The 27,453-nt window shown below is 34.9% G+C and overlaps 1 protein-coding gene across 7 annotated transcripts in view; it reads right to left on the minus strand.

Annotated features, from left to right (window-relative positions):
* The window catches only part of itsn2a (intersectin 2a), a 79,787-nt gene that overhangs the window by 45,739 nt on the left and 6,595 nt on the right, over positions 1–27,453 (minus strand). For all 7 annotated transcript variants that reach the window (XM_087297521.1, XM_087297519.1, XM_087297522.1 and 4 more), the window contains 4 exon segments: positions 10,353–10,413; positions 4,023–4,115; positions 2,261–2,324; positions 1,465–1,628 (listed from right to left, as the gene is read on the minus strand). In XM_087297521.1, coding sequence (XP_087153647.1) covers positions 1,465–1,628; positions 2,261–2,324; positions 4,023–4,115; positions 10,353–10,359 — 328 coding nt within the window. In that variant the 5' untranslated portion in view covers positions 10,360–10,413.

The raw sequence follows: 27,453 nt of genomic DNA on the forward strand, positions 1-27,453 counted from the left end.
AGTATATTTGCAGAATAACAAAATTCACAATGTTGGATTTTTCTAATATCATGCAGCCCTAATTTCAATAAAATCTATTGGTGCCATACCAATTATTAGCTGATTTATTTATTTAATAGTACCAGCTCATAAAAAAATATTCATTTTCCACTGATTATTTAACAAAGGTATTCTGTGGTATTCGGATCAATAAAAAAAAAACATTTACTTAATAGTAAATGTAAAAGATCTCATCCTAAATCACATTTATTTGTATATTTTTCCTATTTTGCATTTATGCTTGATTTTGGATTTTAATTAGTTTGTTTTGTTTTAGCTAATATCAACATTTTATTTCATATAGTTCAAGTATTAAATAAAGCTTATGAGGCAGTCAATTTAATAACTTTGTTACAATTAAACCCAAACAAATATTGTACACTGATTTTTCCTAAACATGTGCACATTTCACTCTAACATTGGTTAGAGTGACACAAAAGTCAAATGGACTGCATGTATTACAGCATATGAAGCTTTTTCCTGTGCTTTTGAATATGTTTGCCTCTGTTGCCTAGCAACTTTGTGCTAACAAAAACATAACTTTCTGAAAGCAAAACCATAACTTTACTTCAGGCATGTCTTTTAAAAGCAACATTTTTACGGCAGTAAAACATTGCTCTCCCACTTGCCAAACAAAGTGAGATAAGAAGCTTTACAGGTGGTCTAGTAACTTATTAAACAATTATAGTAAGTAAACAATTATAGGCTATATTACAAAAAATATTGTATTTTCAGAATAATGACTTGATAAAATATAACAACAGGTGACGCAGTAGGTAGTGCTGTCACCTCACAGCAAGAAGGTCGCTGGGTCGCTGGTTCGAGCCTCGGCTCAGTTGCCGTTTCTGTTTGGTGTTTGCATGTTCTCCCTGCGTTCAGAGACATCCACAGTCCCCCACAGTCCAAAGACATCTGGTACAGGTGAACTGGGTAGGCTAAATTGTCCGTAGTGTCTGTGTGAATGAGTGTGGGTGGATATTCCTAGAGATGGGTTGTGGCTGGAAAGGCATCCGTTGCTTAAAAACGTACTAGATAAGATGGCGGTTCATTCCATTGTGGCGACCCCAGATTAATAAAGGGACTAAGCCGACAAGAAAATGAATGAATAAATAAAATATATAACAACATTCAAAGATTAGTTATATAATCTTTATATAAGCTTACAATACAACAAAAAATCAATTCGGTAAAGTCATATGTGAATGATCCGAATGACTACAGAATTCTGGTAGCTCTAGTGTTTAAAAAAAAATTAATAAACAAAAACAACGATGATTTATTAAGAGTTTTAAAGTCATTCATTGGCATATTTCATATCAAAAATGATAATACATTCTAAATTTGGAATAATTTTACTCACAATCTAATATGAGCTTCAACAAACCAACCACAAAGCAAACAAAGCTCACAAATATCAACTCTTACCGAAGCGTGACGATGACGTCATCACAGGGGTGGGCGTCTGCTTCATGATGATCGGCAGGCTGGACGGAAGTGGCTGACCCTGCAGCTGCAGTTTAATTAGTTTCATTGCAATAGAGAACTCCAATCTGTCCATCTTCCCATCCTTTCCTATGTCCGCCAGAGCCCTGAAAGAAAGGAAGCAGCCATTCTCATCAACCGTGGCTTACAGGGCACTAATTGCTATTACAATCCCAGTGGAGAAGCCCGCTTGGTGTGTGATGACAAAGCAGAATTATAGTGAGTTCAGATCTTTGTTATGTAACCCTGCTTATTTATGAACAAGACGTTTTTTAGACATCAAACAATCTGCATCCTGCATCAGCAAATCTACGTCCTGTTTGTGGATGGGCGACAGTGTTTACACCAGTAGACTAACCGCAGACAGGAAGAGGTTGCTTTTGGGAACCTCCACCCTCCAAAGAGGTATGTGGCTACAAATGCACTTTGTCCCACAACTTACATCTCACAATGCTATTGTGATAAGTGCAGCCCTGTCATCAAAAACATGCACACAAACACAAATCCTGCATATATGTGGAGTTTATAATATGCCAAAGTGGTCAGTTTTCTTTTATTTAACATGGCTTTCAAAAATGAAAACAACATATTTCACATTTTGGAAAGAAACGACAAAGGACAAGTCATTCGAAGAAAAGTGGAACTGGATTAATTGTGTACATTAAGGGTGTGTGTTTGTGTGTGTGTGTGTGTGTGTGTGTGTGTGTGTGTGTGTGTGTGTGTGTGTGTGTACACTTACCAGATATCTGCCAGGACCGATGTAGGAAGACCAGATTGGAGGAAGAACTTTCTTGCTTGATCTCCTAGAAAGAAATGAAATGCAAGTGATGTGCATGTATAATCACAGAATACAGACTAAATGATTTACATTTTCAAAAATGACAACAAAAAATGTGATATTCTGCAATAGAATAAATGTTTTTTTTTCTGTTTTAGTATATTTTAAAATATTCCTGTGGTGGTAAAGCTGACTTTCAGCTCTCACTATTACAGTTTTCAGTGAACGTGATCCTTCACAAATCATTCTGCTAATTTGCTTCTCAATAAATGCTTCTTATTAATATCAGTGATAAAACCAGTCGTGCTAGTTAATATTTTTGTGGAAATCGTTCTGTTTTTATTATAAAATGCAATTTCTCATTATAATTATTTTAAAAAATAACATCATACATGGCTTTAATATTAATTTTGATCATTTCAAGTGACAGTTCACCTAAAAATAAATATTTACTATTTACTTGACTTTTTATCTTGACTTGACTACCACTTTTATTTACTTTAAATGGTCTCAAAACTGTGTGACTTTCCTTTTTTTAGTTTGGCACAGAAGGCTGTCAAACCTTTCAACACAAAGAAAGATATTTTTGAAGAATGAAAGAAACTGGTAACCAATGACTCTAACATTTTAAAGGGAGCCTATTTTACCCCTTTTTTAAGATTTAAGATAAGTCTTTTGTCTTCAGAATTTGTCTGTAAAGTTTCAGCTCTAAACACCCATCAGATTATTTATTATAACTTTCAGAATATTGGAATTTTTCTGCTCTGAACACAATGTAGCTGTTTTTGTTGCCTGTGCCTTTAATGCTAGTTCTTCCCGTCCACCGTTCCCACATGCCTGTCAGAGTGTTTCTCAATCTCAGCTGAGCTGGATAAACAGCACAGAGACGGACAAGAAGGAAGCAGATCTTACGTAATGTTTGTGAGAAATACTCCAGTAAGTACTTTCCTAATGATTATATGATGTATGTGTTGTGGAGTTAATTCAAGCCTTTCTGCAACGATGAGTCACACACAAAGTCGTCATAAAGTTCACGCACACACACAGCAGACACACACCCACACGTTTTTGCATGGAAAATGTGACAGGATACACATTAATATCCGCTTCTGTATGGATATCTGTGATGTTAATGTAATGCTAATAAACCTGATTTAACATCCACAAACCAGGATTGAATCATCTTCTTTTATAATTGTACTGACATGCTGCTGTGCCGATAAAGAAAAGACGGTGAAATCGCTGTAATTCATTGCAAACACGCACTGTTTTAAAAAGGGTTCAAAACTCCTTCTTGATCACATTTGATGATGAATGATGATCACAGAAAGCTGAACAGATCCTTTAATCCCAGTTGCCTTGCACACGTACTCTCTTGTCCAAACGATTATACACATTACAATGGCGACATGTTAATACGCGGATGTCAATCAATTCGGTGGGCGGGGAAACCGCACTCCTACGTCACATTGCAGTGATCCTCAAAATGGGAGGGATTTGGATCCTATTTTAACGTCAGGAAATTTAATAAAGAAAAAATAAACTGATTGTCTTTATATCACCCCGATATGACTGTGGACACACTATACACAGTTCTGTCCAACTGCTTACAAAAGATGATTTTCATCATAGGTGCCCTTTCAATAAATAAATAACATCTAAATAGATATATATATATATATCATTGACCTCAAACCTTCACACTGTATGTGCTCTTTCTTACCCGACAAATATCCCAGGGTGGGAGCCAGCGAGTCAAACTGTTTGTCATGTTTCCCCCTCTCTTCTGGAGTTATAGCCCAAATAGAAAAGCCACCTGTGTTGATGAGAGGGACAGAAAATGAAAAAGATTTTTATTTTGATTATCACGTTCTGTCTTCTCAAATCTCTTTCTGGATCAGCTGTTGTTTTTCCACTTTCAGGGTTTTGAAGTTGCTGCCAGTTCTCTGCGAGATGTTGTCTGTTGCTTTGACGAAAGCTGTTTGACTTGTATAATCCAGGCATTAGAGGTGTTTTACTGGAGGGAGGCGGCATGTTTTACACTTTTAATAGAATGACAGCCCCCTTAATAACTCTTCAGTATTTATTGTCAAGCATGGTGTCTTTTAGAGGCAGCAGGCGAAGATCCATCAAAAATGTCAGTGTAAATGACACTTAACATGCTCAAAGTGGGTCAATCTCAACACAGCTTTCGCATCGAGTGCTGAAAGCGAGCCTCTATCAGCTGCTGGCATTTTTTGACACTGCTCTTAATAGGTTCAGACAGTGCTTCATTTAAAATATACAGCTTTATAGCAGATCTGACCACAGCTGCAGGAGGCTATATCAAATTGCCATAGTTTTTCGATAGCAAGATACATTTATTTATTTAGGCTATTAATTATTCATAAAACAATAATATGCCATTGCATATAATACTAAGTATGTCTCTAAAAATGCTAGTTGCAGTCTTTCTTATTTGATGAGAGAATAGGACAAATGTTAGTACACACTTTTTTCTTCTCTTCTTTACTGTTTTGTTCACTCTTTCTCTCTCTCTCTCTCTCTCTCTCTCTCTCTCTCTCTCTCTCTCTCTCTCTCTCTCTCTCTCTCTCTCTCTCTCTCTCTAGGGGGGTACACATACACTACTTTCAGCTCATGTTTGCTGCATTGTCAGCAGATCTGAGATTCAGAAAAAGGCCATCATGATTAATTAAGCGCAGGTCTATTAAATCATGTGATGTCGTTCTTAACCGAAATTTAGCCCATTCAACTTCAAAAAAGTTTGACTGTTTTAGATAATCAGCCTGCACTTGAGCAAGCTTTTTAACAAAAGAAAATAACACATTAATGACTCAAAGTACTGTAGGTGCACTAAAAATGTCTTTTCTATTTAATAAAGGCTAATCTCTAAAAAAAATACATTGTCATCATATTTGAAATATATGATTCTGTGACCACATTTACAGTACGCATCAGCAGAATACAGTTGTCAGTCAAGCATGTGAGTTATTAATACAGCATGCATTCATACATGTTGTGGTTACTTACAGAAGTGACAACCACATTTTACAAATGAACACGCAGCCATAAAATCAGGCTTAAACCAGAGTGCAAAATACAGGGGGTTGGGAGGGTTTCTCAACCCTAATTAATTCCTTATCCCCCCTGAAGATAATTACATAAGTTAGCGTAACAGCAGGTGCAAACTTCTAATGTTTTCTGAACAACTTTTTGAAAATGTTTTATACACACTGATGCTAAAAACTAAGAACTGACACATGGCACATGATGTGATCATTAAACTACAAAGACATATGTGGATGCTTGATCTTAAACCAGTTAGCTTATAAGCAGGATATAGGACATATTTATAAGGGATGCTCAGATCCATCGGCTGAAGATTGTTATGGGCTGATAATCACATTTAATAATTTGATCGGTATTTGCCAATCTGGCTGATCTTATGAACTGATTTCAGGTGCTTGTTTAAGAGTTTACAAGCAGAGAAGGACGCACATGTGCTCCTGTATATTATGCATAGCCTATAGCAGCCACAACACGTGAGGAGGTAAATAATGCGTGGCGGCTTGAGCGATCGATGTGCTCGTATCACAACAGCTAAAATATAGAGTGATCATCTCTTTGTTGCAAGTGCAGCCATTGTATTTGAAAATACTTAAATGGCCTTGCATGTATTTAGGCTTTTTTACATATAACATGTGTAAGTTGTTATATGTAAAGCAGGCTGGATTTATTAGATAAAACTTAAAAGTATTTTTTTCATGAATAGTTAATAATATAACTTCTTGTTATACACTTATTGCAGCAAACAGTAGTTTATAGAGCTATTTCCTTTTTAGTAAATGTTAATGGAATTATTGGTGTGTGTTATAACTGCGTATGCATCATGAGATACGTTTCTTGATTGCGGTATGTTGAATTCTTTCATTATTTGCAATGTTTCCCAATTGTACCAATTTTATATCTGTTATATCATTTCTTGTAAAGCTGCTTCTGCCATGCACACTAAATGGCTATAAGACACAAGTTTAAGGGATTATATATAGCATACTTAATTTATTCTCTTAGGTAAGGAAAAAGCTGCACTTACAGTTGAAGTAAGAATTATTAGCCCCCTGAATTATTAGATCCCCTCTTTAATTTTCCACAATTTCTGTTTAACAGACAGATGTTTTCAACACATTTCTAAACATAATAGTTTTAATAACTCACTTCTAATAACTGATTTATTTTATCTTTGCCATGATGACAGTAAATAATAAGACACTTCTATACAGCTTAAAGGGAAATTTAAAGGCTTAATTAGGTTAATAGGGTATATGCCGAGCTAGCATTGTTCCCATGCTAATAAACATCCGGTGACCAGTTATTGTGAGTTTTTTTTTTTTACCATTTTATATGGTTTCTTCTACAGCATCGATGTTGTAATGTAATTAAAATACATTCAGTTAAACATACTTTGGCATTCATTTAGTTGCTCAAGCGTAAAACGAGAGAATAAGCCTTTTACTCGCATGCGCCTGTTAGAATCGGCGGGCAAATACAGAAGCTCCATTAAATATACTGGGGTAAAAAAAAGCTCATATTTTAAAGACATGGCAGGGGAAATGTAATTTTATTGCAGTGCTTCTTGTACAATCTGAGATCCACTTTATATCAAATATCACTCAGCCAGTGGAGAGCGCTGATTTTTAAAGAAAACAGATCTTAAACGCGCCGATTTTGCATTGGCATTCAGTTCACTGGAAGTGGTTAACCCAGGTTACTGGCAAATTAAAAGTCCTATTACCATGCTTCGGCATATACCCTATTAGGCTGACTAGGCAGATTACGGTGATTAGGCAAGTTTGTTTTGTAGATTATCGTTTTGTAGATTATCGATACTGAAAATATATAGCTAAAAGGGGCTAATAATTTTGACTATAAAATGGTGTTTAAAAATTTTAAAACTGCTTTTATTCTAGCCGAAATAAAATAAATAAGACTTTCTCCAGAAGAAAAAATATTATCAGACACACTGTGAAAACTTCCTTGCTCTGTTGAACATAATTTGGAAAATGTTTAAAATATAAAATAAAATTTAAAAGGGGGGTTAATAATTCTGACTTCAACTGTAAGTATCATAATGCATTATAAAGCTTGAAGCATCAAAATTGGTACTCAGTAACGGCTGATCACCGTGACAAACAATCTGTACTCGGATTTGGCTATAAAAATCCTGATTGGAGCATCCCTAATATCTATATTTGTGGAGGAGCTGATGTTGGGACTATTCTGAGGATTTTTTAAAATAACCTTATTGTATTAACAGCAGTTAAGCTTTACTATTTACGGTGTATTTAAGGACAAACGGTTTCATAATCAGGTCTACTTACACTGAAAAGTGCCAACAGACTCAGATGTTGGTGTGGGAATCAGAGAGTCTGGTCATTTATTTTTGTGTATTTTTGATACCTTCAGGACAAAAGGTGAAACGTCGAGGTGTATTACAAATTTAGATCCATTCAGCTATTGAAGTGGCACTGCAGGTCTTTGTTTTCAAAAGGTACTGTAGCAAGCTTTTGTGCTTATTCAGCATAAGTGCTTATAAGATACAGTTTTGCCAATTTGTGCATACCAGATGAAAAATGTGATTTATAGAAGCTCAGAAAATTATGTTTGATTCAAACAAACAATAATGCAAGTTATATAAGCAAGTTGTTTAAAGCAAACAATATATATTTATTTACTGTGCTTTTCCTGCTTGATAAAACTGTGAAGATGCAACCATTTCCCTAAAGTGCTTAGAGGATTAGCTTCTAAACAAATGAATGAGTACAAGGAGAAAATAAGCATGCAGACACATACACACATACAGAGAGAGCATAGTCCTATAAATATTCTCACACTGCTGAAATTAGCATTTATTTGAGGTGATTTATCTTGTTGGCATCAAATATACACAATTTACTCAGAAGTTAATTATTAGCATTACAAATCCTCAACCTCAGCTTTCCTGTTGCCACCCTCCTGACGTTGCTTTCAACAGACCTGAAAATCTCTCTCTGGATTTTTTAAATTACAAGTTTTAGCATTCATTTTGTCCAGATTTACTTTAAAGCCACATAACAAAACAGAGCAAGATATTAAACAAACTCTACTGCCAGCTATTGGCTGCACTCTTTCTCTCTAGCTCATCATTCGGCTGCGAGATAAATATTTAATCAAACCATTAGAGGGAACTGACTTGAACCACAGCCGAATGCTGTCTCAATCAGCAAATCTGGTAGACATCTTGCTTAGATTTCACTTACAAAGCACTGATGGTAATATCAAGTCTTTAGATACCATAAAACTGATTTACACATTTTTTGATGCTTTTATTCAAAGAATCACTATGTGTTGACAGTGGTCTTGGCTTTTAGAGGCTATTTTTAAGACAAAACTTATCAAACACCCAAACACAATGCTTTGTGCTGGATTAAATGGGCTTGTTGTGCAGAAAGTGTGTACCTGTGATGGTATTTCAACCTCTGAAGGGTGTAAAAAAATCTGTAAATGTGTCAGAAGCTACAGTATGGTATCAAAGTACTATGGTATTACCATACCTGACTACAACTGTGAAATGATGAAACCTCAGTAGATGTAAAAATTGTTTTGAAATTGTTACAATTTAACAGAAGTAGCATCTGATCTTTTTTATAACATTATTATAAACATCACTGACAAAACAAGAAAATGTTGCTTTAAAGTTGAGATTAGCACAAGTAGCTCCTAATATATCAAATATAAGAAACTGACTGAAAGAAATGGTCACAAACATAACAATGGAAAAAATAATGTATATATCTTATATATAATGTATGTATATTAAAAGATAAATACAAAGTTTCTGAAAGAGTTTTCTTAAAAATTGTTCCTAAAATGTGGTGCAGTATAAAGTCGATGATTGATGAATAAAAGGAGATCTCATAATGTTTATTGATATACTGAGAATGAGTTTGTCTCTTGTGATTATTGTTATTGTAATTTCTAAATGTGAAGTTAAAATAAAATTTAAATATTCAAAAAAGAAATAGCTCCTCGAAGTTAAACAGTGAACTTTTATAAGTGATTTCACAAAAGCGCTCCACATATATCAAAACTTCATAAGCAAAATCCCTCATGGAAGTTAAGCAAATATTAGCCTGTGCCTATATAAATAGGGAAGCAGTCATTAGCAGCTTTCAGCTGGGTGTGTTTTGTACAAACACTGTGCTGAATCTAAAAAATGTGAACATTCTGATAACTTTCTGTTCACTCATAAAATATTCTACAAGAATACCAGAACCTCTGAAGTTTTCATCATAGTGCAATTCTGCATATGTGCTATACTATAGGGATTCAGCACACAAGCCAAATAAGCAGTGCTTAAATTATTCTCCATTGACTTTTCCTCCTTTTTAAGAGATAGTTCACCCAAAAATAAATGCCCTCATTATTTACTGAGCCTCATGTTGTAGGCATGACTTTTTATTGCAGGACACAAAAGAAGATATTTATTCTGTGCTAATGTATACAATGAACGGAGACCAGCTGTCAAGCTGCAAAAATGACAAAACGAACCATAAAAGGATCAAGGAATTAGTCTGCAGCATGGTTTCCATGTTATGCACCACAATTCTACATTATTTTTAACATGTTAATAAAAAACTACTACAAAATGACAGCATTTTGTAAGTAATCCCACAGAAAAGCTGTAGATTCAAGCTCTTTTTTGGAGCTTTACAATGCAATAGGTCTTTTTACACAATGTATTTTCTACTATTGTAGTTTTAGTGTGCGCAATTTGAATAGGACAAATGCAGTTAGCATGACTATATAACAGTCATAGCTTTATAAGTGGATATTTACATCAAATCACCTTTCACTATACAAAAAAGGTCAGCATGGACATTCTGCTAAACATCTTCTTTTGTCCTCCACAAAATAAAAAACTTAATGGGTTTTAAAAGCACACACAGGTAAACGGAAATTGATTTAAATAGGATTCATGCCTATGACACACTCAAAAAAAGTGCTGCGTTCTTACCATTCATGACTGCAGGTGGGATGTGAGGGATCCTCTACTCCACTGGCTGGATAAAACTCATCTGTAGAAACAGAAAGAGAAAGTGAGGAGGATTTTTACATGCAGATGAGCAACAGAGGACACACTCAGATGGGAAGAGAACAAGGTGAAGCGAGAGAGAGAGAGAGACTGCGAACAAGTGACAAGGATTAAACAGGAAAGAAGAGAACAAGTGGAGAATAATGAGAAAGCATTTCTTAAAGGATAGACGAAATACACCTCTTTTCAGTCGCTCTTATATATTTCCTCCATTGTTTCAATCCATTTTCCTCTTACACTCAGTCGTGTTGTTTGCCATAACACACGTGTGCATGCAACAAGCCACATCCCCTGAGCACCATCACGCACTCGCACACAAACAGGATATTGATTGTGCCAGAGTGTTTCGCCTAATGCAAAAGCGATTGTTCGTCTCTGTCTTTGCTCTAAAGCTCTTTCTGGGAAAGCAGCCCTGTGTCTCGCAGCTGAATCCCGAGTCGGTGCTCCATGGGCAGATTGAACACACACAAGCCAAACACAAACTCTAAGCCCATTAAACACTCGTTGGAAATATCTCTAGAAGTTCAGTGAGTCAGCTTCCAAGTTTCTAAAAAAAAATAGATATCGAAATATTGTAGATGTATAAACAAATAATGAACTAAAACATTTTAAATGATAAGAGACGCAAGCTGCAAGATTGTCACAACATGCCAAACAGCTTAGAATTAGTAATCAATTAATAATCAATCTCTAAAGACACATTAAATACAGTGAGTATGCATTGATATTTGCAGTATTTATTATGATTTCAAACTTTGGGGCTTGAAAGATATTATAAATATTGCATCACAGCAAAAGTCTCCAATGCTGCATTTTTTTTTTATTATTTATTGTTATTTTTATTTTTGTTAAATGTAATGTTAACGTTAAGGTAATGGTGATGTCAAATTAAATGTTATACTAGTGAATAAAACTGAATATTAAGCAGCCTTTACTGCAGTCTTCAGGGTCACATGATCATTTAGAAAGCATTTTAATATTCTGATGGGATGCTAAAAAACTTTCCTTCTTTTTCCTCATTTTTATTTAATTTTCATTTCATTATTAATATCAATGTTCAAAACAACTGTGCTAATAATCATTGTGTGTAAACAGTAATACACTTTTGGGATTTTCTGATCAATTTAAAGATCAAAGAAGCAATTTATTTGAAATATTTTTATAAATAGTATTTGATGCAGAGTCAGCAAAAATCAGTCATAAATGTGATTTCAACATTACCTAAGCTAAACTGTAAACCTGCAGATTCAGAACCCGGATAGACACAGATTCCTAGTTAAACTGTCACCAGTGTGAGAAAGTTTCATGTGTTCAAACAGTAAAATAAACTTGAAGGTATTTTAGTCACAGACTAAAAAAAAATGTTGTGTACAGAACAGAAGGAAGACCACCCATTGTGAAATCTCATTGTCCTAATTAATTGTGATAGTGCCATGTGGATTAGTAGTTTCACGTTCAGAATAGAATCAAATTCACTATTGCTTTAAAAACTGATTACGGCCATTTCTTACAGTGCTTTCAACGTCTTTCTTCTTTATCAGGGGTTGTCAGAGTGGAATTATCTGCCAACTATTCTCACCTTTGTACACTTTTGTAGATAAATATTTAAAGTGCCCCTGTATGCTATTTAAAAAGATATCTTTGAGCTGGAGGGCTTGAAATGGTCTGACATCTACCCAGAGTCTAAAAGCACAAAAGTGAAAATGTGAAGGAAAAAAGTGTCAATTTATGACATGTTGCATCAAATATCTTTGTTCCTCTTGTTCATTTCTGCACTGACAGTAATAAGCAATCACATCCTTTTCTGTTGAGCTAATGAAAACAAGGAGCAACCAGTTGCAGTAGAGAGTGCATCTTCAGTGACTAAATTCTTCATGCATGCAAATTCTATCATCATAAATAACAAAGTGTGCAGACAACGTACTGCAAGTGAGAGATTCATTTTGCAGCTTCAGTAATTATAACAGCCGTGTTTGTGAAAAATTGCATTATTTATTAAATTTATTATTTTTTGTCTGGACAATAAATGCTGATGAAGTCGGAAAAAAATGCAAACTCACTACAGAGTTTGAGAGAGAGAGTAAATGATGTTTGAGGGCATGCAACCAATGTAAATGTGTTACAGATCAATGTAGATCACTTATGGAAGTGAAACTGGAATTGCTGGTGACCCATTTCGGCAATTCAGAATTGATTCTTTTTAGGAAAGAATACTGTAGCTTTATTTATTGTGCAATTTGATCTTTAAAAGATTGCAGACTTTTACAGTCAGAAAGACACTAGCTATGTTTCCATCCACCTATTTTGCAAATGCGCATAAAAAAACAGTTGATGGAAACGCCATGATGCGCATAAATTTTGAAAATGCGCATAAAAAACTTATGCGCCTAACTGGGTAGGATAAACTTTTTATTCGATAAGAAAAGATGCGCATGAACTGCGATGAAAACACTTTTACCGCACAAACTCCAGCATGCGCATTAAAAAAGGTCATGTGATTTTGTTAAAAGAGATCATGTGATGCTTAAAATGTGTGTGAATGGACAAAACGTCAGGCTGAGCACATTATAAAACATCTGAAATGTTGTTTTGGTCATTATAAAACGCCTTACCGTTTCAATATTAGTGTTATATTATTAATGACCTCCAGAATCAAGAGCGCCTGTGCTCCGCGTCTGACACCTTCAAACACCACTGCGTGCTCACTGCTTGTCAGAATTGTCTTCTGAGGCGCATTCATTTAGAAAAGATAGATGCAGCTTCTCCTACTGCAGCAAATGCAGTTTTTACTGTTGATATTTGCCGCCAGTTAATCAGGAAGTGACGATTTTGTTCGCTTTGACTCTTTGGATGGAAACGCTGCTTTATGCGCAAAACTGGATTATCGCATAAAAGTTGTGCGAATGAAGTTTATTCGCATTTTTGGATGGAAACATAGCTACTGTGGGCCTGTAGAACCTACAGTAACTTACTGGCAGAAGTCTAACAGTAAATTACTGTAAATCAATTACAGCAAAAATACTGTGTTTAAATTTATAGCACTATTTACCTTGTTACATATGTATTTACAGATTTGTGTGTACATATTTACCGTAAAATATACAGTATTTTTTCACAATGCAATGTTAAAATACACTTGCTATGTTTCCATCCAAAGATGCAATTTGAATTTATGCGCATAACTGGAATATCCCATAAAAGACGTGCGAATAAAGCAGCGGTTTCCAAGTAGTCAAAGAGAACAAAATCATCACTTCCTGAATAACTGGCGCCAAATATCAAAGGTAAAAACAGAATTTACTGGGGTAGGAAAAGCTGCGTGAATCTTTTCTTTATTTGCACCTCAGAAAACAGTATGCCGACATGCAGTAAACGCGTGGTGGCATTTGAAGGCATCAGATGTGGACCACATATGCTCTTGACAGTTCTGGAGGTCATTAATAATATAATAACACTAATACGGAAATGGTTAAGGTGTTTTAGAATGACCAAAACATTTTAGGTGAGTTGCAATGTGCTCAGCCTGCTGGTTTGTCCATTCACACGTTTTTAGTTTATGCACATCTTTTATTATCAAATCAAAAGTTTATCCTACTTAGTTGCTTTTATGCGCATTTTCAAAATGTATGCGCATCTTAGCATTTCCATCAACCAATTTTTATGCGCTTATCTAAAATACAAAAAAGAGAATGGAAACGTAGCTAGTAACATACTACATAACTGTCCAACAGTAAAGTACAGTTCATCATATTACAGTTAAATACTGTGTAATTTACAAAGCAACTTACAATAAACACTCCATCAAAGGATGTTTTTAAAAAGCATAGAATGAGCCTTTTAGATATCTTTAGTGGGGTTTAAGTGTTTTGAAAACTAGTAGTAATGTATTAGTTACAGAATTCTTTCAGCATCCTCTATTCCCAAATAAAGACATTGCCAAAGCTAAAATACATTTAAGCATTTCAACATCAGCCTGTCTAACAGTTACTTTAGAACTATTATCACATTCTTGATGCAAGTTCAAAATTCCATAACTTATTATTTGTTAATAAACCGAACTCACTGGAATGTTTTCAGGTGGCAGTGATTTCAGCTGGGCAATGGGTGGAGAATCGGTGGTGGAGGTGCAGCTCAGTTATTATCAACTCAGAATTTAGAGACAAACATTACATTTTAGTAGCACCTGCTCCGTTATGTTGGAGTGCATTAGTATACAAATCAGGATCTCTCAGACTGCACATTCCCTGTCAGCAAATTTTCCTGCGGTATTGGGAGTGTTAGAATCTACTTTTTTCAACTACTAATTAGTCTTCTTGCCTGCCAGTGACTCAGTAGCACAAACCTTCTGCTCATTTACTTTTACATTAGAGCAGTCTGATGCATTTAAGGCAGCAAAAGTCATATTATAAATTGGTTGAGATCATGCTCTGCACCAAAAATATTCCCATCTGGTGTTCTGCAGAGCTTTCTGTCCAGTGAAGTACTACTGGTAAAGCTTCTGGGCCTTAATCATAACACATTAGGAACTTGAAACTAATGTAAACCAGGCTAAAAAGATGAAGACAAACAAATCTGAAGTAAAACAATTGATGAAGTTTACATTTCTTGAGTAAATTATTACAGGATGCTCATTTTGGAGTCTTTAATACACTGCTAGCATACTGCTAATGTTTTAACAAATTGGTACTTTGGTACATTCGTACTTTGGAAATATATTTCTAAAATACATGTTAACAAGTTACTAGCATGATTTAACATATACAAATGTTTCCAGCATGTGAACTAGTTGCTAGCATGATTTAAATCTATGAATTGCTTAGCAAAGTATTAAAACACTGCTAAAAGTACTGTAAAAAGACATTTTATTATATTAGAAAGTAAACTTGAAATCTTCATTCCTGTTTGTAAGCATGTTTATACTGCTAACGCATTTCTCAACTAGAATATTTTATTAGCATGTTAATAAAGTTCTAACAGGTTTAAACATTGCTAAAATAACAGCATATTGCTAATATGTTTATCTGTTAGCCAGGGGCTAGCATTGTTTATTTCATGCTAGCAGGATTTTACACACATTGTTAGAGGCACAAAAGTCATTTAAAGACAAATTATTGGATTAAAAACCTCCTTAGGTCTAGCTTTGAAATTCTTATTTCAGTCTTAAATATAATCTTGACATTATTGACATAATTGGTTAGACATTGTCAAAGTGTGTCTTCCATCAAGTGCATCACAATTTCAGTTATTTTTCTTTCATTTATCATTGACAAAAACAAGACTTTCACACTGCATAATGTCTTTAATGTTACTTGTCTGCTTAGCACAACAATCTTAATCTACATCGCCTCAAACAGCTTTGCCAGTCCACATTTACAAAACAGCACTGCATAATTGCATTTCACTGTGTTGTGCCGGCTCCCAAGAGAGTTGGATCTCTTTAATAGCATCGACTGCTGGATTATCAAAGCTTTTATGCGAAAATCACATTTTAGATAGCTCATGATTTCCAACTGTTACAATAGTATCATACAGTGCCTTTATTACCTCTTTACCAGCAAACTGCAACAACAGAAACCTACTAAAGTGTAAACTAACCGAAACATCACAACTCACAAGATGGTGTCTGATCTAGCAAGTCTACTCCTTTCTCTAAAGTGTCACTCTCTTATTAGCTTAATAAGTTATGACCTGAGTTATGTTCTTGCTTGAGGTTTTTTCCCAATCCTTTGCCACTCTCATCTCCGAGTACTTTGTGTCTAAACTGTCCTATCTAGATTATAATGTGAGCGAAAGAGAGAGCTATCATCGGTTTTGCATTAAGGACTACTGTGTGCTTCAGGAAATACTATATGATTCATGAACAGCACAGTATCACTTATATCTGCAGACTACAGAGGTTAACAGTATCATTACAGAATATCTGCAGGGACCAGTAGGCCTCTGTTCATTCAGTTTATGTGAAATCAAATGTTTATTTTTAACTATAACTGCTTCCCTCAAATGTAATTTGGTAAAATCACTTATTATTGAAAGAAATATTTATATTGTGTTATGGGTCAGTTTGAGTTACCGATTACTGTGTAAATTTACAATTATTTGCAATAATTAGTGATTTTGCAGGCTCTTTTATTCCTATGAAATGTAAGATGCAGTCTTTACAACTGCAATGTGTTATAAATACATTACGTTAATTTACATTTATAAATTCACTGCAAAACGCAATTAGTAAATAAGCTTAAAAAGGTGAGTAGACCTCTTGTAACTTGGAATTGTTTATTCATTCATTCATTCATTCATTTTCCTTCGGCTTAGTCTACATTTCAGAGGTTGCCAACTATTCCAAACACCCATTCACACTTATTCACACACACATTTATGTACTAAGAACAATTTAGTTTATTCAATTCACCTATAGGGCACCTCTTTGGACTGTGGGGGAAACTGATGCAACTGGAGGAAACCAGCGCAAACACAGGAAGAACATGCAAACTACACACAGAAATGCCAACTGCCAAGACACACCAGCGACCTTCTTGCTGTGAGATGACAGTGCTAACTACTGAGCAACCGTGCTGTCCCCTTGAACTGTTTAGTTTACTTAAATGTCATGATTATTCACAGTTCATTTATTTAATACTGTCAAGGCAATGGGTTTACCTACTTTTTTGGGTAAAGTCACTTAATCGCCTTTTTACAGTGTATATAAAATATTTATCTAAACATTAAATGTATGTTCTTACAATACTGTTATATAGAGATTTGTTTTTAAAGTTTACAAAATTATTATTTTTAATGATGATCACAAAAATATACTAATACTGTGTTAAAATAATGTTAATTGGTTTATTTTTGTTGTTCTGTTATATCCTATTTTAGACATATATAATGTGATTATTGATTGTGCTGAATCCAATCAGTGTAAGTACGACCTGCAAAATAAAAACACCGCTAATACTTTTAACATAATCTTAGCATTAAACTACTTTTATAATGATCAATAATAAACAATGAGGGGCGGATTCCTCCAGACCATAGAAATGCTTCAAAACCCACTGAGATATAAAGCTTCTTTGTAGTATTCAACCTAATAAGTGCTGACACTCTTGAGATTGGTTTTTCCACGCAGAAGAACAAAGAAACGTAGATAATGAAAGTGAAGATGTGACCCAGGGTTCTCGTCCTCTACTAATCTATTGTGTGCAAATAAAGAGTCCATTACAGATCGATACATGGAGGCTAATAGACTGATGGATTGATTAAAGAGCTGAAAGCTGAGGCAGACAGGATCTGCTTTTGGGACTGGGACTTACTTTCTCTCTCTCTCTCACACACACACACACACTGAAACTCCAAACCTCTTCAGGCTGCTGTGATTGCTTTTTTTCATATAAGAATTCTCTTCAGCCTTTTACTTTCTCTCACTTTACCTTTCAACTTTTTTGTTTTATATTTTGTCCAAAAAACAAGACTATACCTGCTTTAAATTATAAAAGTAATATTGATGATGATGATTATTATTATTATTATTATCATCATCATCATTAGGGCTGCACAACATATCATCTCAGCATCAATATTGCAATGTGTGCATCTGCAATAGTCATATCGCAAGATATACAATGTTGAGTCTTAAGAGATTATTATTGACCGGGATTTACAGAATTGTATTTAATCATTGTATTTATATGAAATCCATATGATTTATGCAAGGAAAATTCTGTCTTGTTTCTACTCCAAATATCTACATTTTAAAGCGAGATTTCAAACAAGATTATTTCACTTACCCCATTGGCAGATAATTTCCTTATAACAAACATGAAAACATTTCATTTTCTTTTGACGGTGAAAACTAAACAATATTTTCATTTAGCCTTTACTTAGACCACAAAACATTTTTTGCATTGTGATTATTAAATTTCTGTACCTGAATACTGTTAGACTCCCAAGAAAACCATCAAATACAGCTATTCAAACCATCTTCTGAAAATGTATTCATATCGCAATTTTTATAGCAAAAAAATAAAATATCGCAAAATCAGATTTTTTCAATATCGTACAGCCCTTATTATTATTATTATTAATTATTAATTAATAATTATTAATTATTATTATTATTATTGTTATTGTTGTTGTTGTTGTTGTTAATAAAAATAATAATAATAATAATAATTGTATTGTTATTTATTTATTTATTTATTTTATTATTACTATTATTATTATTAAAACTATTTGGAAATGATGTTTCTAAGTCTCAAACATTCATACAGAAATGTTTAAAATTGTGGTTTTCACAATAAAATAATCATTAAACCATTATGGTAACCATTTTGATTGGCCAAAGTACATTGCATTGAACAGTTCTGAAAATAATAATTTTTTCTTAAAAATCTAATGAAACATTTCCGCTGCAAAGAAACTTTGTGAAATTATTATTTGAGGTTGAAACCATCAATACTAATATGATCTTTTATTTTTAGAACTTTTTTAGATCAAGTGGAGTGAAGATGAAAGGAATGTGAAGAACACCTAAAAAATGTAGGCCTCCACACAATTCATTCATGTTCTATTTACCTTTATTTGTATAGCGCTTTTACAATGTAGATTGTGTCAAAGCAGCTTCACATAAAAGATCATAGTAAATTGAAACAGTGTCAGTTCAATTTTCAGAGTTTAAGTTCAGCTCAGTTCAGTGAGGTTTAATAATCACTACACAGAATCCAAACACGGAAGAGCAAATCCATCAGTGCCTAGCTCTACAGATCCCGAACCATGCAAGCCAGTGGCGACAGCGGCGAGCAAAAAAAATAAATAAAAAAATTCACCAATTGGTGAAAGTGAAAGAAAAAAAACCTTGAGAGAAACCAGACTCAGTTGGGCACGATCATTTCCATTTCTCCGCTGGCCAAACGTCTTGTGCAGAGCTGCAGTCTCAGCAGCGGAGGCTGGAAACTGAACCTGAAGCAAATCTATTGATGTGTAGCTCTAAAGATCCCAAACCATGCAAGCCAGTGGCGACAGCGATGCGGAAAAAAAACTTCACCAATTGGCGAAAGTGAAGAAAGAAAAAAAAACTCGAGAGAAACCAGACTCAGTTGGGCACAACCATTTCCATTTTTTTTTTTCGCTGGCCAAACGTCTTGTCTTCTTCTCACAACACAACTCAATTAAGTTAACTATTATCAATAAGGTGGAAAGAAAATCTCAAGAACTGTGTCAATACAGCTCATTTTAATGAAATCTTTTTTGAGTGTGGATCAAGAAAATAAAGACCCATGAAGAAAATGCCCAGATATGAGAAATACAATCACAGCTACAGTATACTCAACACTTGCCTCTATATTTTCCCTATTCACTTTAACCCAATTGCTTCATTCACACCCTAAATATAACCGAGATTTTCTTCTGGTGATCAATACAAGGGATAAAATTAATATTTGCTCCAGTTTCTGTGCTGCCTGAGATAAAACCTTAAAGTCAGTAAAAATAACTTTAATTTACCTCATTCAAATTAAAATAAGAAATTGATCATTAATTACATTTAAAACACACTGTGTCTTAGTGAGAGTATAAGGGTATATGTTTAAACTTGTTCATTCATTCATTTATTTTGAATTTCCCTTAATTATTATCAGTGATCACCACAGCAGAATGAACCGCCAGCTATTCCGCCATATGTTTCACGCAGCAGATGCCATTCCAGCAGCAACCCAGTACAGGGTAACACCCATACACTTCTGTATTCTCACACACACTCAGAACATGCAAACTCCTTGCAAGGGCTGCACAATATATCATTTCAGTATTGATATCGCAATGTGCGAAGCTCTAATAGTCACATTGCGGGATCTGCAATGTGAAGTTGTGTTTATAAATAAACCAGGAAAAAGTTTAATCTAATAGTGTGAAAGATTTTTATTTGGAAGGTTTTTAAAGTCTATGACATTCATTCATTCATTAATTTTCTTTTCAGCTTAGTCCCTTTATTAAACCGGGGTCGCCACAGCGGAATGAACCAACCACTTATCCAGCAAGTTCTGTTTATTTCATTATTGTCTTTGTTCTGTTCTTTTCATCTGTGCTTCAATTCGTTACATTAAATAATATATCTAAGATCATTTTTTATAGTTTATACAAAATCATCCCAATCAATGTAAAATTATGAATTCTTTCCAAATAAAGTCATCTTGTGAAATTGTCTGCACATCGCAATATATATTGCAGAAAAACTAAATATTGCAGAATCAGTTTTTTCCAATATCCTGCAGCCCTACTCCACACAGAAATGCCAACTTGCCCAACTCAGGATTCGTTCATTTATTCATTAATTTTCTTTTCGGCTTAGTCCCTTTATTATTCCGGGGTTGCCACAGCGGAATAACCGCCAACTTATCCAGCATATATTTTTTTACACAGCTGATGCCCTTCCAGCCACAACCCATCTCTGGGAAACATCCACACACACTCATTCACACTTAAACACTATGGACAATTTAGCCAACCCAATTCACCTGTACTGCATGTCTTTGGACTGTGGGGGAAACCGGAGCACCCGGAGGAAACCCACGCGAACTCAGGGAGAAAATGCAAACTGCACACAAAAACACCAACTTATCCAGCCGAGGTTCGAACCAGCAACCTTCTAGCTGTGAGGCGACAGCACTACCAACTGTGCCACTGCGTCACCCAACTCACGATCTCAAATATATAATTAAATCTTGGAAACCTGTTCTTAAACATTAGGCTTTTCAGTCCTCTAAAACACTGTCAAGTAATTGTAAATAAAACACAAACATTGTATGTGTTTTGGGTGTTAATGTTGAAAACTGCCCCTAAGAGATTATACATTCAAATTTAAACATTTTGTTGAACATGTACAAAAAACACCCACAGACAAAAAACTCTAAACGTCAAAGAAGCAAAAAACATTTGATTCTCACAGATGCAGAATTATTAGCTCATCTGTATGAACATAACACCTGACATTTGTATCTCATTACAAGTTGAACAGGGGGAATATTCTCATTCATTTCTAAATCAGCTTTATTTAATCCACCACATCCACCACATAAAGCCAAACAGACAATCAAAAATCATCCATTCAGACACACTGACAATGAGAAGTAAGAGTGTTTATGGGAATCGAGAAGGAAGTTATTTCTGCTGTTTATTTGAGACAATCTGCACTGAGGATTTCTAGAATAACTCAAGCTCAGGGGATGAGTGATTTAGAGCTGTTATGGACCCAAGATGAATTGCTTATTAAAAACTACTCTCTAAATTCCATTTTCAGTTTCAGTGTTCTCATATAGACAAACTAGGATTGAATATTAAATAGAGTCTCTCTGTTTAATGCATATGAAATGAGGTGAGAAAGAAGAAGAAAGTGGAAGAGATGACTTTACAACGGTGATCTTATACCCTGAAGATTTGAGTTCATTATAGTAATGTAAAATACCTTAAAGTTCTGGATATTTACATTGCGGCTAAATACAGTGTTGCTTTTGTTATGATCATCTCATTTCATTAAATCTAATGTTTGATCATACTGCCTTTGCTTTTGCCTTATAGCAATCTTATGTAAAGAAATATAATGCTGTGTATATGTGTTTATTTTAGTTTTCCTTCCACGTGTTGAGAATTAACAATGTGCCAAAACACATAAACAAATGTTTTTTGTCCAGTGTAATTATGATATTTTATAATTGTCTATGTCAAATAAACAATAAATAAATATTCATTAAGTGATCATCACAGTCTATAACCAAACTCACATTTAAACAATCAGATCCAATCAAATGTCAAAACAAATGTTTTTTTTCCCTCTCTGTTGACAGCGCAGCTTGCTAAAAATGGCTAGACTCGTCTCACTAAATGGTTTAAAAATGGTCAAAACCAACCAAATATTGCAATCCTAGCATTTTTAGGGGTGACTTCTGAATTCTGTACACTCTGAATGATTCATTCAGAGTGAATCCTCACAGTCATTTGTGTAATTCTCTCACCGACTGGAATGAACGTCTCTGTGGGTCTGGCATTTTTGTGCAATAAATTTAAGCTGGGCAGAAGCAACATTTCTATTTACACTCACACAAATATGTTTCCCTCAGGCTCTGAGAAAACATTACATAGGATTCAGACCGCACACATAAACAAACTCATCACTATTCTGAAATGATAACAGGATGGTGTTTCTGTAGATAGTATAGACATAGACAGCCAGATATATGTGTTTGATTCTTTGTTGATATTAAACGAGCAAAGAATACAATATCACCTTTCCTTCCTGTAAAGCATGGGTGCAAATGTAATACTGATTCTGTTAAAAAAAACTTCAGTAAATAATAAATTAATATGGGTGTGAATCAACAGTATTCCCATGCGATATTATCACAATATTACAATCAGCGTTCAGTGGAAAGTTACTTTCGAAAATATTGCATTACAATAATGAGTTACTCCCTCAAAAAGTAACTAGTTGCGTCAGTTAGTTAATTTTTATGTTAGTAATGCGTTACGTTACTTTTACTGACTGACCTGTCACCTGGCTTAGGCTTGATCTCTTTCAGAAGTTGTGCATGGGGTGGCGGGGGGTTCTTTTTTTTAAATAAAGGAGTTCTGCAATTAACAACACATTGTATAACCTTCATTTACCTTTAAAAAAACACATAAGATAAATGTTATCTTCTGAGAACTTCCTGACCCCAGAGCTATACATGCCGTATACAGATTAATGAAAGTTTAAAGCAACGTGTGTGATGCTTTTGTACTTGTAGTCTTATTATATAGTCAAATCACTGTCCATTCAGATATTCATTCATTCATTCATTTTCTTGTCAGCTTATTCCCTTTATTAATCGAAAAATTCTCTCACAGAATTTGTGATTTAATGTTAAAAAACAAATTTTACTCCAGCTACTTTTTTTAAGTGAATTAACTAACCTAAAAAGTAACTTGCATTGCTTTACATTTCTTTTAAAGTAACTCAAATATTATTACTTAATTTTTAAAAGTAATAGGTTACTTAGAAAACTAATACTATTACGTAACTTGAATCACACCAAAATCATGTTATTGTGATTTATAAATGGGATTGTCAAGCAGACAAACTGTCCAACACTTTAATCAAAACCGTTGAATTTTACATGCACTTTCCGTGATGACGCCATATTTTTTTTACTTCTATTATAGCTTACTGCATGATGATGACCCTGCTCCCCAAAAGAAAACTAAACTCTACAATATACTGTAGTGGACTGTAAAGAATTAGATTTTTAATATTCAAAAAAATTGTGTAATAGAAGTAAAATACTGGCAATATTTTGATATGGGCATCCATGTATTAATATAATATTGCCATAGAAATGATTGCAATAAGTGTGTATCAATAATTTCCCCCATACCTTTAAATTACAACTGTTTTCTCAGACATAATATTGTCTTTGTGAATGTTTCTGAAAGTAAATCAGTACCAGTTTTTCTTAACACACAGTTGATTTCATGATTCAAAAGAATTGATTGAACCAATGATTCAAGTGCCCATTCATAATGAGTCATTCACTTAATTCCTGAATGAATCAGCAGTTTGTATGGATCAAATGAAAAAAAAAATTACATTTTATCTGAAAGCTTAAAAATACTGCCTTTAAACGATGCATGTACCATTCCTATTTCTTTCTTTATTGACGGCTGTTTGTACATAGGACTTTTCCAATCATTTGATGTAACAATGAAAATATGTTTACGCGGTTTACATTTGTAAAAGCAGACAACTGAAAACCATATACAATAATAACTGCAAAATTACACCAACTAATATGGGTTTGTGTTACTATCTGAACTGAAAAGACTACCTTAAAGACACGCTAGACCCTGTTTACACCCATATTTAGTGTCCATTTATGATTAGATTAGGAAAAATGCATGTTAATACCAGGTATAGACAGAGCCTAAAATTATTCCTTGTCAATATGGATGAAATCAGATTTAAGATATGCAGTGTGAATGTGTGTTTATGTATAACAAAGACTTGGTGTTAAATCTGCCAACAGATTCTCAGCCTTCAAGGCAATGAATATGATATACAAGCTCGCTTGTACACATGCACACATTAATAAGCCACCCCACCCAAAATCCTTGAGTTTAAACAGTGCCAAAGCTCACATTGAAGAAGACTTCTCATAAAACCCTCACTTTCTCTCTCAATATACCTTCCTCTGTTTCTCTCGTCCTCATTCTTCACTAGATATCTCACAGCCACATACAAATGTCCCTTGAGCTGATAGTGAAGGCCACCTGCGGCACTGGCAAATCAGCATTCAACATGTTACCCTTCTCACACAGCACATGTCTGTTCTGAGTGTGCACCCAGCATGCTTTGTGCAGGGGAGGGGGAATAAGGACTTCTCTGTCCACACAGGAAACAAGCATATGAAACCTGCCAGCAGAGACCACACTAGCCATTCAGAGAGTCCGACTGAATGATACTGCAGAGGTGACCGTGAACAGTACAAAAACATCCACAAATGAAAACAAAGTCTGTATCATTGCTGTATGATTAACACACTCATATTCATTTGACAAAATATACAGCCACATTCACACAAGGGAGACAGATTCAGTAATATCAGGAGCAATAATCTAGATTAAAAACCAATGACGAGTTGTTGATCCCCTCAGAATATCACATTATTCATTTGCTTCGACTTAGTGCCTTATTTATCAGGGGTCACAGCGGATGCCCCAGCCGAAACCCAGTACTGGAAAACACCCATACACTTATTCAAACACACAGACTCATATACTACATCCAATTTAGTTAGTCAATTTAGCTATGGCGCATGCATACCTTACCTCTGGACTGTGGGGGAAACTGGAGCACACGGAGAAAACCCACGCAACCACAGGGGGAACATACAAACACAGAAATGCCAACTCACCTAGTCAGGACTTGAATCAGCAAGGCCACAGTGCTAATCACTCAGCCACCGTGCCACCCATCATATTATTTACAAGGGGCTAATTCGTTAAAGGGAGAGAGCTAATTCTCGTTCTCGGTTTCTCCCACAAGTGCAAAGACATGCGGTACAGGTGAATTGGGTAAGCTAAATTGTCCATAGTGTTTGAGTGTGAATGAGTGTGTGTGGATGTTTCCCAGAGATGGGTTGCAGCTGGAAGGACAGGACTGTGGGGGAAACCAGAGCACCCAGAGGAAACCCACGCAAATGCAAGGAAGACCATGCACTCCTCACAGAAACGCGATCTGAGCCGAGGTTCGAACCAGTGATCCAGCGACCTTCTTGCTGTGAGGCGAAAGCACTACCTACTGCGCCACTGCGTTGCCAATAATAATAATAATAATAATAATAATAATAATAATAATAATAATAATAATAATAATAATAATAATAATAATAATAATAATAATAATAGAGTGATTTCTGAAGGATCGTGTGATCGTAATTTAGCTCAAAATTTATCTTTAAAATTACATGAATAAATTATTAAATTAAATTATAAACTATTTTTGAACAGTCATTTTATAGAGCAAAACATTTCACAATTGTATAATTTGTACTGTATTTTTAATTAAGTAAATGCAGCTTTGGTGAGCAGGAGAGGCTTATTTTAAAACATTTCAAAATCCTAGTAACCCCAAACTTTTGACCGGTAATGAACATAATAAAAAAACAGCACACATAATATCATGTGAACACAAACTCTTATTTTGGATATTACAAATTGCAATTAATCATTTGAAAGTTTCTTTAATCATTTTAAAGTTACTTCATTACTTCTAAAGTAATCTGATTGCATAATTTGCATTTCTTGCATCTTATAACCTAGAACATGGGTCACTAGTCCTCAAAGTGCACTTTTAGACATACATGTTTAAACCATAATAAGGGGCGGAGAACTGCTGCAAAAGATATCTTTCAGCTTTTTTTCACCAACACAAGCAAGTGTTTATCTAGCGGAGTTACACAAGCAGTGCTGGCGCTTTAGCTCAAGCACGCTTTTTCTCACAGTTCACAGCATGTGTGTCTGTATAAAGAGTAGCACAGAAGGCAGGAGCCACGTTCTCTTAAAAGTGCACATTCAAGGAGCCGCTTGTCTTCTCCACTGCACTTCACTTCACTCAGGTCCACCAACCAGCCTGAATGTCTTGTCTAAGTTCAAAGAAGCACATCCATCAATCTATTTATCTCCTCGACAGAGAAGCGCTGAAAAAAACCTTTCTCTGTCTTTTTACATTTGAAGGTGAACAAGAAGAGCGGTGAAGTTTTGCTAGTGTGGCGCTGTAACTCCATTGATATTCATGGTAGGAGATTGGATGATGGACAGCAAGAGAATTTGACTCTTGCTGATTTGATTATATTAAAGAGTGTATTGAGGACACATGGTCACACAAGCACAATTTCATTTTCAACCACCCTTCTTTATCCCTTTCTCTTTATATCTCACTGGTAAAATCTCTCACACACACATACACACACTGTTGGTATTTAGGGCAGCCAACATCCTCTAGTAGGAAGCAATCCTCTGTGTGTGTGTGACATATAAGGCATATTTCTGGGGCACTCCACCCTGTTCCCACTGGGAGATTTGCACACACACCAGTGCAGAACATGGGCGGTTGGCATTTGTGAGTGAAATAAATTTACCGAAATCAAACTTAAATAGAAAGCAAGTCATGTCAACTGTCCACATGCGCACTTGCACAGTTCTCTGTGTGAGTTTGCTTATAAAGTCAAGCCATTCACAATGGGTAAATTTATGTTTAAGTACATGACTATTACCGCTATTAGCTCTCCAGGAAATGACATCATCAGCATAGACTCTTTATGCATAAAAGGCTAATGAAGCCTTCAAAAAGTTCAACAGTTGAGTCTAGCAGTAAAAAAAAAGGATTTTCTTTACAAAAAGAAATTAATTTTAAACAATAACTGACAAACTTTAAAAAGACAAACCTGCTCAAAATAAGTTGATCAAAGTTATATGCTTTGGTTAAAGCTATGTGATTGTA

This window comes from Danio rerio, chromosome 20 (assembly GCF_052040795.2).
Source record: "Danio rerio strain M-AB ecotype USA chromosome 20, GRCz13ab, whole genome shotgun sequence".
Taxonomy (NCBI): domain Eukaryota; kingdom Metazoa; phylum Chordata; class Actinopteri; order Cypriniformes; family Danionidae; genus Danio; species Danio rerio.